General features: G+C 43.0%; 1 protein-coding gene across 7 annotated transcripts; it reads right to left on the minus strand.

Moving 5' to 3' along the window:
- Positions 1-564: 564 nt before the first annotated feature.
- Positions 565-15,703, minus strand: CCDC62 (coiled-coil domain containing 62). 7 transcript variants are annotated; one of them, XM_057422629.1, is made up of 13 exons: positions 15,590-15,703; positions 15,159-15,351; positions 14,437-14,603; positions 13,589-13,690; positions 13,115-13,286; positions 12,928-13,029; positions 11,707-11,795; positions 10,639-10,739; positions 9,610-10,356; positions 5,755-5,932; positions 4,929-5,060; positions 3,241-3,333; positions 566-2,918 (listed from the first exon to the last, which is right to left on the minus strand). In XM_057422629.1, exons 1-12 carry the CDS (start codon positions 15,623-15,625, stop codon positions 3,247-3,249), a joined length of 2,106 nt encoding a protein of 701 aa, XP_057278612.1. In that variant the 5' UTR covers positions 15,626-15,703; the 3' UTR covers positions 566-2,918; positions 3,241-3,246. The 7 variants fall into 7 exon arrangements, 6 of the variants coding, with proteins under 6 accessions (XP_057278611.1, XP_057278616.1, XP_057278612.1 ...); XM_057422632.1 differs by having other exon boundaries at positions 573-1,276; XM_057422630.1 differs by having other exon boundaries at positions 573-1,279.
- Between the last annotated feature and the right edge of the window lie 260 nt (positions 15,704-15,963).

The following is a 15,963-nucleotide window of genomic DNA, read 5'->3' on the forward strand; positions in this document are numbered from 1 at the left end:
GCTCGACACATTTAAACCAGCTCCTGCTGGGAAGTTGCACCAGTTTCTCCAGGAGCTGGCATATGGTACAGCTGTGGGGCAGCTTTGGGATCAGCATCATGGCATTGCCAGCATCAGCTTTTTGAGGGGGGGTTTTGTCCTACCCACAGCAGAGGATTTGAGGATGGAACCTGGAAAGCTTCTCTTAGGAAAAGGAATCAAATGCACTTAAAATGCATGTGGAAACTCAAAGAAAAGCTGAGACTCCCTTTGTGGGTAATGCCCGCGGGTGGTGAGGGACAGGGAGGATGAAGCTGTGATCAGAATTAGTTGACCAATTTTGAGGCCATGAGCACATTACCTGGCATTTGGGTCATTAAAAAGAGAGCAGAAAATTACAGGAAAGAGTTAACAAGGGGAAACCGCAGTGGATTTTGCTGCAATTAACTCCTGGCTTAAGACAGAGCCAGAAACTCCCACCCCTTCGCTGCCTCCACGCTGGGACAGAGCTGGTCCACCCAGCTCATGTCTTCAGCAGTTGGTGTTGTACATCCCAAAGAACCACCATAAATGAATTACTAAATGTGTCAGCATGCTAAACAGGCAAGAAAGATACAGCAAAGGTTCACCTCTATTGGCTTATTTGATCTTTTAGTTAAAAAACAAGTTCATATTGTGGTAAGGGAATACATCTTGCCCAATAGCCAAGGATTAAAAACCAGTTTAAAGCTAAAACCCCAGTCCCACCACACTGGACACACCTCATCTTGTCACAAGCTTCTGGCAGAACAAGCAGTGCCCGGTGGAAGCGGTGCTGTGCCCGTTTCATGGGTGACAACTGTCCTGTTCCAACCACGCAGGAGCAGTTCCTGGCTACAGCATAATTGGGAACTTCCTATAAACATTATTCATCTCCCTCTACATGGCCACAAGTCCAGAGCTAAAACAATCAGCTATAAAAAAAAGGAACATTTGGCTGTGTCATATGCTATAAATATTTCTGAGCCACCATAAAAAAAAAGAGTAAGAAAAATAGTTCCTGTGTTGTAACAATTACGCACTTGAGAGTCTTCAAACCCAAGCCAGTGTTTAACCTGAGCTCTCAGCTATAAAAATAGTTCTGTTGAGCTTGGCGTTAGTCTGTGTTTTATTTCAAGATAAAACATATCCCCACATCTCTTCGTGAGGCTTTCACTCCAAAGAAGCATGGAAAAATAATGAGGTAACTTTCCATCATAGCTGATGGGTTGGTGATCTTCAGGTCTCCAGGTTAATTCCGTGTTGGAAAGGTCTTCACCTGCTGCAGAAAATGGAAGGTTTTTGTTAAGTTGCAGGAACATTTCCTTTAAAATAGAAGAAGTGTTCACGTGTCTGTCAATTTACTCTAGAGGATTTCATGCTGTAAGCAACCTAAAACCAGTGTACACATTTAAAGAGGAAGAAAGGTAACCAAAGCATTTCATGACAGCGGTCTTGGGACACTGCTGCAGTGTCGGGAAATAGAAACCTTTCCCATTTGTTTTGCAGAGGGATCAATCTTTGTGCCCTCAGTCAACCACTGCGTCACCACCCCTGAGCAGTGGCACTCACGACCTTGTCCAAAACTGAATGCCCCCTTTCACTCACTGCTTTGTTGTTCAACTCTCCCCAAAACACTCTCTCCCTAAAGGAAAACAACCCACTGATGGAAACGGCCAAATCACCGCCAGCGAGTCAGGAAATGAACCCAGTGTCAGTGCACCTGCACTCAGATGATTGCAAAGCAATTAAAAACCACCCCCAAACCCAGTGCACATCAATTCAATCATTTCCCTATGTGAAATGGCCAAATATTTAGTTATTTCTGGACCTGCTATCAACTCTAAAAGCTGCTTTGGACCAAACCGATCACAGTGATCCAGTGCCTTTTAACAAAAGGAGGAAACCAGAATTATGCAGCAGCCAGTGACCTGCAGAGTCACTACTTCTTGTCGTGGCTCCACAGCAAATTGTGGGTCCGTTTGTTGCACCAAACCTCTCTCACTTGAGGCAAATGAACTCATTTCTGTAGGCTCAGCGTCTGCTCCCCCTCTGCTGCCTCAGCAGTTTGGGGGATTTGCTCCTGCAACTTTCCAACAGCAGTAGTTTCAGGATGCAAGTCACAGTGCTGGCCTGCATCCATAAAACCTCCATCTTCTTTTACCTGAGGGCTCTTTTCAGGAAAGGAAGAGCTCTCCACATAGGAACATCGTGCAGAGTAAGGTACAGCATTCCAGCTACTCAGCATCCATTTCCCACAAGAGCCCCATTAGCGTGCACTAAGCAGACCCAACTCATTTTGGAAGAAGACACAGTGTCTCCAGACTTAATGCAGCAACAGCAGAACATGAGGGTGCTACAAGCCAGCACACAGAGGGTTTGGCTCCATAGGAGAGAGACAGCTCAGGGACTGCACTTTGAGTGTACCAAGAGAGAACTGAGCACCAGCTCTCCATGGGATTAAAGGTGATCAGTGTAAGAAATTCAGTGCCACAGAGCTGCATACTCAGCTTGTTGTGCAGTAACTCCCCTTGGCTTCGGTTGTGTCAGCATTGGAAGACTTCTTTTTTGTCCATTTTCTCCCCATTGTTGCTAGTTCTTATTCATTTTCACGTGGTTTCAGTATTTTACCCGTATCTGGTTACTCATTTGTCCTCAGAACCAGACAACACGGTGCCTACTGCAAGGATCCAATTCAAATCAGTAAAACAAATAATCAGAGAGTGAGAAATTTCCTGATTCAAGAAGAAAAAACAATCAGCTATGGGCAAGGCTGCTTTTTGTATGCAGCTCTATTCAACACATTCTGCTTCTGGAGCTCTGAGCCCAGGAACAATATGCTAAAACAGCCCTTGGCCGTGGCACTGAAAAACACTTCCCAGTCTCTCCTTCAACAATGTTCACATCCTTGATCCCGTTATCTGTAACACACAGAAGGATTTTTAACTACAATAAGCAGTGTGTAGGTACTCAGGAATTATGCTGCAAGGTCTGACTGCCCAGAGGATGAGGAAAGTGATTGAGAAAAGTTGATTTGACTAAAGGGATTACTCGTTGCCTTACTATCTGTTCGCTGTTAACTCACAGGAGTTTTATTTGAAATGCATTTAGCAGCCCACTGAGAATCTTGTGCCAGGCTCATCTCAGAAGTCCATAACTTATATTAATATTGCAGGTGCATTTATAAAGAGGAACAGAAAACTCCAATTAAGAAGATCAAGATGAAAATACCTTCATACTTACAGAACATCATAGAGAAAAGAATGGGAGGTCAGCACCTCTTTCTTCTGCAGCAGATAACTGGGTTCTGTGAAGACCTTCTGCAACTTCTGTTGTCTACATTGTAAAGCAAAAACACTACATGGAAACCAAAGAACTGAGGTAACACAAAACACAGAGCTGCCAGGTTCTAACTGGGGAGCAGCAAGGATACACTTGTTAATTCCCTCTTCTCCCTCCTCCAAGCAGGGCAAAGAATCCAACACGCACAAATTCTTACTGATTAAATCCTAAGGGTTATATTTGATACATGTCTTAAAGCACAGTTTAAAACAGCCTCAGGTAAACCTGGCTTTAAGCACAGGTTATGTGGCCTGCGCAGAGGAATTAAAAACACGCTTGACACGTCTTTCCCCAGAACCACTCCGAAAGTAGATCAAAGTTGTACAGATGTGGTGCAGAAGCTGCCCCCAGCAGTAAACACGAGCCTGCTTCATTTTCTATCCACTACAGCAACCACCCCGAATGAGGAGCCGATTTCAGGCTCAAAAATGCAGTATCAGGTTGTAAAGCAGAGTCATGCTCACTACCAAAGGACAGCCCGTTTAGCTGAGCTGTGATGTGCCAACCAGGAAAGCAGGAGCCAGACAGCTGATGGGGCTGGGCAGGAGCCACAAGCAGCCACTGTTCTGGAGAGAGCTTTTCAGGAATCCCTCCTACACGACAGCCTTTGCAAACGACTACACTGCTGCTGTCTCTCACGCTGAATGAAACCCCGCAGATGAAGTTCTGAACAAAATATCCTTTCAGCTTACGCAAACGCTGGCACACAACCTTTAGACTCTGTCGGTCAGTCCCAGCACAGCTAAGGTTTTGTGGTTCTGAATGTTATAAAAATCACTTTGTCTTGTTACTTACAGCAACATTGTTCTGGTCAAGGTCATCTAAGGATAAAAGGGGTGCAACTTTTTTAGAGAGATGTCATTATCTTTCAGGAGAAAGCTGAGATGTCAGCATACAGCTTCTCATTGAGTCTGCTTTAACACCAAAAACCTAATTTCTCCTTGGTGATATTTATCAGCGCATGTTGTCTTTTTTAGTGACAAGTGACACAATCTCCTCATCAAACAAGATAGAAATCCTTAAGGATATATGTGAAAACAAACAAGTGACCCCTCCTGCAATTATTCCTATTATTGCCCACATATTCAAGATTAACTTCTGATCAGCGTTCATGCTCATAAAATAAACTGCCCTGACAGCTATGTACAGGTTATTTTCTTTGACTATCGAGTATGTTCTCTGACCCTGCAATGAAGCCCACAAAAACTCTAAAGTTATTTAAGCTAGGAGCCTGGTTTAAAGTCACACACAAAACTATCCTCTATGTCACTTATTTCCTGTACTGTCCTCCTTTCCACAAATATGCCTCATGTAATAAACCAGTTCTGAATGTCCCTCCTACAGCTTGCTCCAAAACAACTTCTTCTTTCCATCTGTTTAGACACAGGCAAAAATCAAATCCTGTCATGGCCCTGAGGAGCCATAAAGAATCCTATATAAAATTCAAGTACTTCACGCTAAGGCATGCAGGAATTTTACCTTCAGCAAAGCATGAGGAGGATATTCATAGCACTGTAGTGCAAGGGAAAGGGTGTTCCCAATCCCTATTAATGACCACCTAAATCTAGTCATGGGAGAGCAATCTATACCGTGTTAATGTTGCTGCTGTTTGGACTGCAGCGAGGGCTCGCCTGGAGGAGAGTGCTAAGCTCCAGATCAGCAACCATCTGTCGAGACTCAGCCAGCGCATGCTGCAGCTTACTTATGGGAGAACTGGTGTCCTGGAGGAGACAGAAAGGGAGCCAAAGTTATGAAATGGTCATTTTGGAATATGTCAAAGGATTATAACCCACCAAGAATCATCACGTTCATTTTGAAATGTCTCCGTTCAAAATACTACTATATTACACTGCTCCAGTGTAATGCTACTACATTACACTGCTCCAGACTCTAAGTAGTGTTATTTGCAATAGACACAAAGGTCTTTCCTGGTATCAGCTTTTAACAGATCTTCACATGCATGTGCACACAGTGCACACAACAGCAATACTTCAGTGAGAAAGGGGAAAACCAGGCAAGACAAAAACCCAGTGTCCAATAACCTGAAATAACTGTATCCAAGCATACTCAGGTATCGTGCTTTAATGGAATTTCCAGTTAGCCAGCATTTGTTATCCTAAAGCCTTGCATTTCAAAAGGTTGTATCTCTCTCTATATATAGATATATCTGTAATTTATAAATTAGATGTATCTATAAAACAGTATCTATAATATTGGTTTGAACTCCTTACACTTATGCTGTCCAAGGTAGAGACAAAAAGGAATTATTTTGATGAAGTATTTTACCACCATTGCTTTAAGCCTCATGTCCCATCATTCCAGACCCTAGTTCTGCCCCACTGGCAGACAACTGCTTTCCTACCATCACAATTCCCCTTACAATCATGGCAGCATGTTCTGCAATAAAATACTGACTCGGTCCACGGTGGCGGTGCAGCATCTGTTTGTTGGCTCAGTCACTGAAAAGCTATTGATCTCCAGAGTGAATTCCTCATCACAGAATTTCGCACATCTTTGAGGCCTGTCTCCTTTCTGGGTGGATGTCAAACAGGGAGAATCCAAGTGAAAAGAATTCAGATCCACGTTTTCTCCACTGCTAAAAAAATGAAGACATTGCCAGAAACAGTATCGCCAACCTTTCTCACCTTTCAAAGGAATATCATGGGACAACATAAATAATCATGAGCCCCGAGCCAAGAAAACCATGGAGCATGTGAGAATACTCTGCTCCTCAGAGCAGTTCCCGTGTTTAACAGCTTCATTAGATCAGGTTCAACCTCTGAGGACAACAGCTGACATTCAACCAGTTTCAAGAACAGCTACTATGTGCTTGAGTATCTATTTAACCTTGCAAAGAGCACGTAAAAAGGCAGTCTCTAACTCCTCCAAATACTCTGGTAGTCCTTCTCCTCCCTTTTTTTCAATCAACCATTAGGCTAATTAATATCTGTAGATGTTCTTTGCAAGGGAATTTCAGAGTCTCTTAAAGTCACCATCTCACTTCAGAGATCACAGGGGAGCTTCCCCAAAGAGGCTTTATTTAAATACAGCAGCAAACAGTAAAGTGCTGTTTGAGCAAACTGTGATTAAACCCAAGACTCAGTTGCCTGACTGCCATTCCAGTGTGGAGCTGGAAGCAGACAATCTATTGGCATACATCTTCCCTTAGCTTCTGAGTGCATTTAGGAATATCTGAAAAGCAATTTAAATGACTGTTAAAGCAACAAATCATACCCTGCACCTACTACTGTATGAACACTGGCTTGCAGCCATCCCAAGCTTGTCCTAATACAAAAGGTCTTTAGCACTTAATATGCATACTGAATGACTGGAACTTCTCTTTTACACCTCTCCCACAATAAAAAAGCAACAAAGGTGTAAGAGAAGAGTTTCAATTACACTCTACCCTAGAGAAAAACACTTCTCAATTTCAATTCCTTAAATCACAGCGGTACCAAATCCCTCACTCAGCTCCAGCACCAATTAATCACAAAATAAGATGAGAAATAATAAAAGCTGTAGTACATTTGAAATGATCTTGATCATCTACCATAGCAGTACAGGAACCCAGCAGCACCCTAACTAAACCCTCTGTCCCCAGAGCTGTGTTTTCACATACAAAGACCTGCCCTGGTTTCTGTCAGCAGTTTCAAGCTTCGCAGTGTTCATTTGCAACTGCTCATTTCCACTTCATACAAAAGTAAATCAAATAGTGAGCATCTCCCCAAAAGACAACATTTCTGCATCACACTGAACAAACCAGAAGCACAGTTCTAACACTGCCTGGATCGGGTGACCACAAAAATATGCATATTTTAAAGAAAATGCTACTTTAAATTTACAACATTTCATTAAATACTCTTTAGATACTTATTTTGGTGGAACAACACATTCCAGACCAGGCAAGACTGCTAAAAAAAGGTTATTTTTAGATGACATTCAATCTAAGAAAAAGCCCTTGTGAGGGATGCCAGCTCACAAGTGTCTGTTGTGTCTCATTTCACTTCTCTTGTAAAACACTGGGGTACAATGAATAGGCTTTCTTTTAAGAGAGAAAAGCTCATGTTGGAGCGCTTCTGACAGGGAAAGGCTCTGAAAAGATGTAAGGGAATAAGCTGTAGCAGCCTAGAAAAGGGGATGTGAGGAGATGCAATGAGCATAGCCAGTTTTGAAGAAATCCCCAGGTTGGGAGGGAGGGGGAAAAACAGGTTTGATTTTGAGGCAGGGCAACAGCTCAAGGAAGCAGACTGAACGGGTAACTGCTGACACTCTGTCTTTAAAACCAGAATTGAGATAAAAATCCAAAGGCAGCAAACGTTGGTCCAACATAAAGGAAGTCACTAAGAGCACAGAAATGACTCCTGCGCTCCAGTATTTCACAATCACTCTTGCAGTTGGTTAAGGTATTTGACTGTGTTAATAGCCTTCTTGTTGGCTGCTCCTGAATTCAAGAACTCATGTCAAAAATATTTGCTGGGCTGACAGGGAGGTGCCAGCACCCTCCCCTACACACAAAATACATCATCAGCACTACCCAGCCAGCAATGGAAAACTGGCGGATCCAGACTGAAGTCCCAGAAGGAATGTGGTGTTTGCTCTCTGTCATTAATGCCTTAACAGAAGCCCACACTGAAGACTGCACTACTACTGCCTTCCTCCCATCTGTGGGGTGAGAATTTATTCAGTGACAAATCAGAGGCTGGAAAACTGACAGTTTGGGATTTGCACTGATTCAATGTCTCCAGTTAGCAGAGCCCCAGGACCAAGTGTGGGCATCAAGAAAACCTGACAGCTTAGAGCAAATCCCAAATGGGTACAGCTGCCCTGCCTTACTGAAGGGTATCTGCTCTATCTGCATTGCCTGGGCTTGAATTTGTTCCTTCTCCCCTAAAACTCCCTCAAGGTCAAGACAAAAAGTGAAAGCAGTTTTCATGATTCAATCAAAAGAGGTTTGGAGGGATGGCAGGGTGTGTCATTTGTGCTGCTGAGAGAGCAGGTAAGAAAGGGCAGGGTAGACATATGAGGAATGGAGTCTTATTAATGATTTATGGCCAGTGGAAACTAGAGGGAATCCACACACAGCATGAAGCTCAGCTAAGCTGTGTGGGAATGTGCCAGGACAGCATTCTTTTTCAATGGCTGCCCATCCACCTTGTTTCTGAGCAGGTCAGTGCCACTGCAGTAACAATTTCTGTAATAGTTTTGTTTCAAAAGCAACACAGAATGAAAGCATCTGTACATCAGATAGCTCCATTCCATAGCATTAATTTGTTTGGACATTGGGCAGACTTGCTGGCTGGAATTCTCAGCAGGTTTGAACAGCTGTTCATTTACTGTACTTGCCAACTGCCAGTTGAAAAGCTGCTACTCCTCTGTCTAAAAGGCAGCTATGAAATCTCTGTCGAACTTCAGGAATCCTTCTAAATCAGAGCTCTAAGTCAGTCAAGTCTTCGAGAGGAAATAGAGGAACCAGCATAAATCCACAGAAAATCCCAGCTCTGAATGCCCTTGCCTGTGCAGGCACAAAACCACTTCTATAAATGTAAAGCAGCTTTTGTACCTCCAATACCAAGACACCTGAGTATTTTTCTGGCACTTTTCAGCATTAGAAGCCTCATTCTGCTCATCCCCAAACACATGTCCTTTTTCTTCCCCCAACATAAACACAGGGATAGAGTCCCATGAACAAGGACTCACTAGAGAGCAGACAGATTGCTGTCCTTTAAATCTTGCTATCTCGTTTTCCTGCCCTGAGTGAGGAGAGCAGCCTGTGCGGAAGAGCCATGTCCTACATTCTTGCCCAGCCACTGTGTGACTTCTCAACAGAAATAACACAGTCACTAAAGCATCACACACAATCTAGGTTTGTTTCTTGCCTTACAGAACATCACTGTAGAGTCCAGCTCTATTTTACCCACCAGATTTACAAGCAACATCTGGGATTTCAAAGAAATCCTGAGATGTTTTAAATCTGCATTTGTCTCAATTAGTTCATCTGGCAAGTCCTGGGGTATGGCAGCTTCTCCTACCCACACAGCTCCTAGGGATAAGAGCTGAGAAAAAAATAAATGCATAAAAATAGAACCATGATACCTTAAGAGCTATTTTAACTTACTTTTACTACTTTTCAAGGTTGGGAGCCTAATTTTAGAACAGCATTTACTTTAACCATCACTTGAGATAACAGAACTATTGAGAGCTTGTACACCCAAGTTTTTACATAGCTCTAGATTATACCTCTCTATTTCTTAAATTTAACAAGCACATAACCTTTTCGAGCAGGCACATTTCATCTCTTGTGCAGTCCTGAGACAGCTGCAATCTTTTCCATGCCATACATTTCCATCTCCTTTTATGGGTTTGAAAATCTTCAACCATTCCGGATCCGATACTGGCTTCCACCAAGCATCTTTTTTGATGAAGAACTTACTACTACAGGAATCAGATTCAGACCTATGCACTGCAGCAGGAGTCTCTCTGCTTTTTTGGTCCAACAGAATTCCAGTTCTCTCTTCCCAGGTTTCATTTTCATTAGCAGTTTGGGCAAATGTGATGGTGCTCTGGACAAAAGTACTTTGCAAATGTACACAAGAATTGACATTAAGCCAATGCTCATGTTCAGGTGAAGATGACTCAAAGGTTTGCTGGTCTCTGATTTCCACCTCATTCTCAGAGATTTCCCTGTTTCTCAATGGCCTCGTGTTGTTTGCCTCACAAAATACTTGGCTGCCTGGCTCATCAGAGCTTGATGCAACATCCTGCTTTTCTTCTTCCGTAAGGTCAGCCAAGACTTTCACAACTTTTGGACACTGGTTTAAGTATGCTGAGGTAGTTTCCTCCATGTCTGATGCATTCTGTAGCAGTCCATTATCTACTTCACACATCTCAGAGGTGGGTTTCACCCCACTTTTTGGAACTTGTGCAGTTCCACACTCCTCGCATATCCCGTGGGTTCCCTCAGTCCTAACTGTGTCTGTCTTGCTGTTACTTTCAGGGGCAGAGAATGCCATACCTACGCTACAATGGCATGACAAAGAAAACAGTGAGATATACTGCATTTAAAGAGCATACATAACTGTACTCAAGGTTAAGCTAGACATTAACCAGAGGCTGTGGCCATGGCTCTGCGGTAGTTCATATACCAACCCCAGACAGCTGTATCCTGCCAGAACTTGACAGAAGTCTGTGTTTGAGTCTAGCAAAGCCGTGTTGACACAGCACACATCTCTTTCAGGGTGTTAGTTGTGGCTGAACAGTGAAGTCTCTTTGTGAATAAACTGCATTAAAAAACTACTTTACCTCCTTTCATGTGCTGCCTTTTCATGCTTTTGCCTTAATTCCTGAGAGCTCTCCAAATTGACATGAAGAAACTGCAAGTCACGCTGCTGTTTTACATAGATCTGTTTAAAGATAGTAATGTGCATTAGCAGAAGTCTGGAGTGCTGGAATATTGCCATCAGGTACTAACACATTGCCTATCTTCCAAAAACATCCTGAAAACACTTTAACAAACCCATACTTGCAGTCAAACTATTGTCAAAGCCTTCCAAATCTAAGGGGCCATGTCTACATGTATTTAGGAAAATAAAGTTTTGCAGCAATAAACAATATTCCTATTAGAAGACTGCCGTGTTCTTTTAAGATGGAACCACACAATCATAACTACAGGACCATTTGATATGTGAGATTTAATACATGTTGCTACGTTGTTCAAAGTTATGTAGAACTGCAGGACATGAATGATGATCATGGTATTTGGCATTCACTACAGGAAAGTTTTTGCAGAGCTGATGTAGATGATAACATACCCATCAATTATTTGCAATAAAAGAAGAATTGAACATGCCTTGAGAACCTCAGACGGGTGCAGGTGAAAACACTGGGCTTAAGTCTCTGCTGAACCACAGCTCTTTCAGTACCCCATGCCCCTTTACACTGCCCGAGTTCACCTTGAGCATGTGTGTCAGGCAGTACACCCCACTCCCACTGCCCTTCATGTGACTTCTCGAGCCTAGCACTCTCTGTTTAGACACACGCACCGACAAACTTATCTCAACAGGGTGCCCCCACTTTACTGCTACGAGGGTGGTATTTACTCATCATAGGACTGAGTAAATACAATTATACAAAACCAGCTAAAAGAACGTGTAAATAAAAGGATTTGTACCATGCATGGGGGTTTTAATTTTAACCAAAAAGGAAAAATAATGTTCCAAAGCCACCCCAGCAAGGCAGAAACAGCAAATTTGATTTCTTTTCCTTCATTAATCATAGCTAGATCTAACTTTTTATTACTGTTCCATGCAGATCTGATGTATTGAAAAATGCCTTCACAGTCTCAGAGCAGGAACACAATTAGGGCTGTACCTTTCGCAAACCTGATAGCTCTGTGTCAGTCCGCGCTTGTTTTGACTTTGCAAACTGCAGAAGTTGATCCTGTCTCTTTGCTTTCTCAACTGTTTCAAAACACAGATACTTTTCTCATTACTTAAAAGTGAATAGACACAAGGCAAATACATTTGTTAATGCATGTCTGAAGCAGTAGAAACAGGTACCTAAGCAAAACAAAAGCATTTTCGTAAGATCAGTGGGATCTGTTTCCCCTCGAGACAAAGAGCACAAAAGCCATAAGACAACTAAACAGATTAAGTCTTTTCCTCAGACTTTCCACAGCACCTCATTTTATTTTACCAGCAGCAATATTCTGATTGACTGATTTTACTTTTTCACGTTCCCAATCTTTCACGGAAAGGCAATTCACTAATTAATTCTAATTCATGCCTTGTACAGAAAAGTGCTGAGAAATACTTCCCATTACTATTGTTTCTAAAATAATGAGACATGGGATCAATATTTGGCAAAGGTAATGGCAGATAAGAAGTCATAGGCAAGTAAATCATACCCAGCAGAGGACATCCTTGGTCACCTATCTTTCAGGGTATATATTTCGTGTCTGTAATAACACTGCAGCAACCACCAGCCTGCCTTTCTTATCCACTGCAGCACAGAGGAGTTCCTCTCTTACCCAAAACTAAAGCAAAGATTATCACCAGACAGCAGGCTGCACTTTACCAAGTCCTGCATATTAAACCAGTCGAAATCAAACCCAGCACTTGAAGAAAAGCAAGAAAAAAAGAGAACTGGTAAACATACTGCTTCCATACAAAAACCAGAGGGAGTGAGTGGGCTGGTAATTTCATAGGGCCTAAGCTTTAGGTTTTGTATGCGGCTTCTATTCAGTAGGTCACTATTTTCTATGCAGTCTACATCAGAAGGGAGAATGCCACCCCCACTTATTGTATTAATACCACAGGAGACATGAAAATCTCAACAATTTCAAGAGAGAATCCTCTGAGCCATTTATTCCTCTGCGTGTAATCACACTGGTGAACTTTGTGCTTTTATAAATGTCCCTGCAGAAGCCCTAGATACTGCTTTCATAGAGCAATGGCACACAAAGCCGTATGTATTAAACTGCAAGAAAGGGAGATAAGAAGCTGCCTCCTTCACAGACAGTGGTGAACCGTTGTCTAGAAGTCTCTGTGCTATTAAAAGCTAAGGCATGAAAAGCCAACTGCCCTCACTTACCAGCAAGTGCGAGCTCGTTCCTCAAGCAGCCGTTTTCCTGTTTGAGGTGAATTATTTCCTCCTGCTGCTTCTGATTTTCTTCCACCTTTTCACAGAGGTCATCTTTAAAACAAAATGCAGTATTCCGCAGAATGAAAAGGAATCACGCTGGTCTACACTAAATGAGGCGCCCAGTATGAACATTTACCTTTCAGCTTATTTGTTTCAAGTACTAGCTCTTTTAGTCTCAGTTTGAGGTCTTGCTTGTCTTTGTTGAGACTGAATCGCTCCATCCTCGCTGCACGCAATGCACTCTCCACCTTTTTGAACTTAGATGTAAAGTCAGTGATGTGATCAGTTGTTTCAAGTATAGCCTCATCCTGAGACACAAAATAGAATGTATTCCTCATTGTTGTTTTGCATATGGATTTTGACAAGAGTACATCTTACTGCACTAGTTATAGCTACTTTTGAGCTCTAGAGAAAAAAAAACCAAAATCAAAGCCAGGAAACAAGCTTGTTTCTGAAAATAAAGCAGTTTATTCTTTGCTGACCAAGTTTTCCTTCGCAAACAAGCCTATGAATTTAACAACAGTGGGCGACTAAGCCACTGTGGTACAGTCATTGGTAACTGCACTGCAGTTAGACCACATTCAGTACCTGAGGAGATGACAGATGTTACCTTCAGCTTAAGCATAGTAAGTAGCTCCTGTTCTCTCGCTTGTAGCTGGCCTGTTTTAGCAGAGAGTTCCAAAACTGAGCAGTGAAGACCTTGATTTTTCTCCTAGTGAACAGAAATAAGAGCGTCAGCTACTGCTTCAGTGATTCAGTTACTATTTGTCCAGAAAATGTGGGCACAACTTTATTTAAACATCATGAATGTGGGATTCTGGGCAAACTGTGAGGATGTGGAGAAAAGAGAACTCGAGAAAACAGTTGTTCCCCAGTTCCTTATAACAAAACCCTTGATTTGGTCTTAATATCCTGCATGTCTTAGGTCAAGCCAATAAGGCAGATGAAAATGCAGGATAATATTTTACTGCATACAGGGGAAAAATAATCCAAATAAACACATCACTGCCAAATCACTTAATAAACCCCAGAACCCTTGAATACCCATTATTTTCACATTCTAAACCATTTTCAGAATGCTGTAGTTCATCACAGTAATCAAAGCTGTAAGTAAAACCTTCTAAAGCTTCCTAACCAAGTACCAGCACTGTTCTGGGGCCAGCACTGCCTTTTGCAATTACAGTTACAGACATTCTTGGAAGCAAGCTGGTTCTGAACAGTGCTCCCCCAAACTAAGCAAACAAACAGCAAACTCCAAATCATAGCTTAGGAAAGCTCCCCTCCTGTATTTCCCCCAACAAATCAGAGTTATACCTTAACCTAACATTATTGTACTAATAGACAAATGCAACTCAGGAGCCTTAATATGAACTACCTATTCACTAGTGAAACTCACAAATGCCACTGGCATTCTGTACATGCAGAGTCTGCAAAATCAGACCATTACTTAACTCCTACCTCCAGAGCCTGACAGTGAGCAGTTGCATCTGTCACTTTCTGTGACAGCTCTCTGAACTTCTGCTGTGTGCTTTCAAGTGTTGTCTTACTGTCACTCTGCTGAGATTCTAAGAACTTTAACCTTCTGGTCAGTGATTTGATGATCTCATTTCTCTTGTTCAGCTCATCTGAAAAGGACGGACACAAGGGATCTGTGAGAAAACACTGTTGTCAGAAATAATTTAACGCAGTGTTTTAAAATCACACGATTTGGAAATGGATCCACTGAAGCAGGATTCCCTGCCTACCCAGGTTGGATGGTGAACTCTGTGCTGACCTCTGTACTATGGCTGTCAAACAAGACTGTTGAGAGCTGGCAGGTGATTAGCTGGGTGGCTGGTAGTTGATGTCAGAGGTGTGCAGCAGCACCTCAGGGCACAGGGCTCTGCAGTTCAACAGCATGTTTGCAAATTGTTCTCTCTCCCCACATTTATTTCACCAGATTATCTTTTTTAAGAATCCACAGAGTCAATTCTACAGACTCAAATGAGAATTATGAGACCTCCTTCAAGATCAGATCACTTTAGTACCATCATGGAAGTCTTGATTTCAGAATGAAAACAACCACATTTAAGGCCGAAGGGTAGGAAATAGTTCCTTACATGATGCAGAACTGTTATTGCGGGGTCTAACTACCAGACCATGCTTAAAAGGGTCTTATTCTTTATATATACAACACTTACTGCTTAGTAAGTTGCACCGCTCTGCTAAAGTCAGTATTTTCTGCCGATCATCTTCCCAGACTAGAAGCTGTCTCTGATGCACTGCAACCATGTCATCGAGTTCCTTATCACGGTCTTTCAGTTCTGCAATTAAAAGCTGCAGCTCTTGCCTCTGTTTCTCAATGGTGCTGTTCTCAAGGCTTGGGTTACTTTTCTATACAGGATAACACACAGAACACGTTTTGATGTGAAGGAGAAGGGAAAAAGTCTCTGGTTATAAACTCGAGGTTTTAATTTAAGCTATTTTTATATAATAAACAGAGACTGTTTCAGTGAGTTCCTCATGCTTGTGGTACCACCTGCGGTCCTTAACCGAAACTGTCAGCGGTGCAATGAGTAATGTCACACTAAAAACAGAGCACTCTGGTTTTAACTGCACTTTCATTGTTTACCTGGGGCGGAGCAGAACGTGGCACTGATGGATTCATAGGGGACCGTGGGCCCGAGCGCTACCAGGCATCAGTGGACACTGGCAACTACTGATGACTGCCACGCTCGGCATGGAGGCCGCCTCCGATCTACCGACATGGTCACCCGCCGAGGCTGCTGCAGGAATAACAGACACAAGCCGTTGAGAACCGACCGAGGCGGGGGCCCGGCCCCGCGGCTTCTCACAGGAGCCTAGGCCTGTGGAGGGGCCCTGGGGCATCCCCAGCTTGGAGCAACGGGACCCTGCTCCCCCGGGGCAGGCCGCAGGTCCCCCACGTCCCCACCGTGACAGCCGGGGTCCCGCCCCCTCCCTCGGCCCCGCCGCTCCCGCCCGTTA

Source organism: Pezoporus wallicus, unplaced genomic scaffold (genome assembly GCF_028554395.1).
Source record: "Pezoporus wallicus isolate ANWC-B61680 ecotype Strahan unplaced genomic scaffold, APGP_CSIRO_Pwel_v1 contig_9942, whole genome shotgun sequence".
Taxonomy (NCBI): domain Eukaryota; kingdom Metazoa; phylum Chordata; class Aves; order Psittaciformes; family Psittacidae; genus Pezoporus; species Pezoporus wallicus.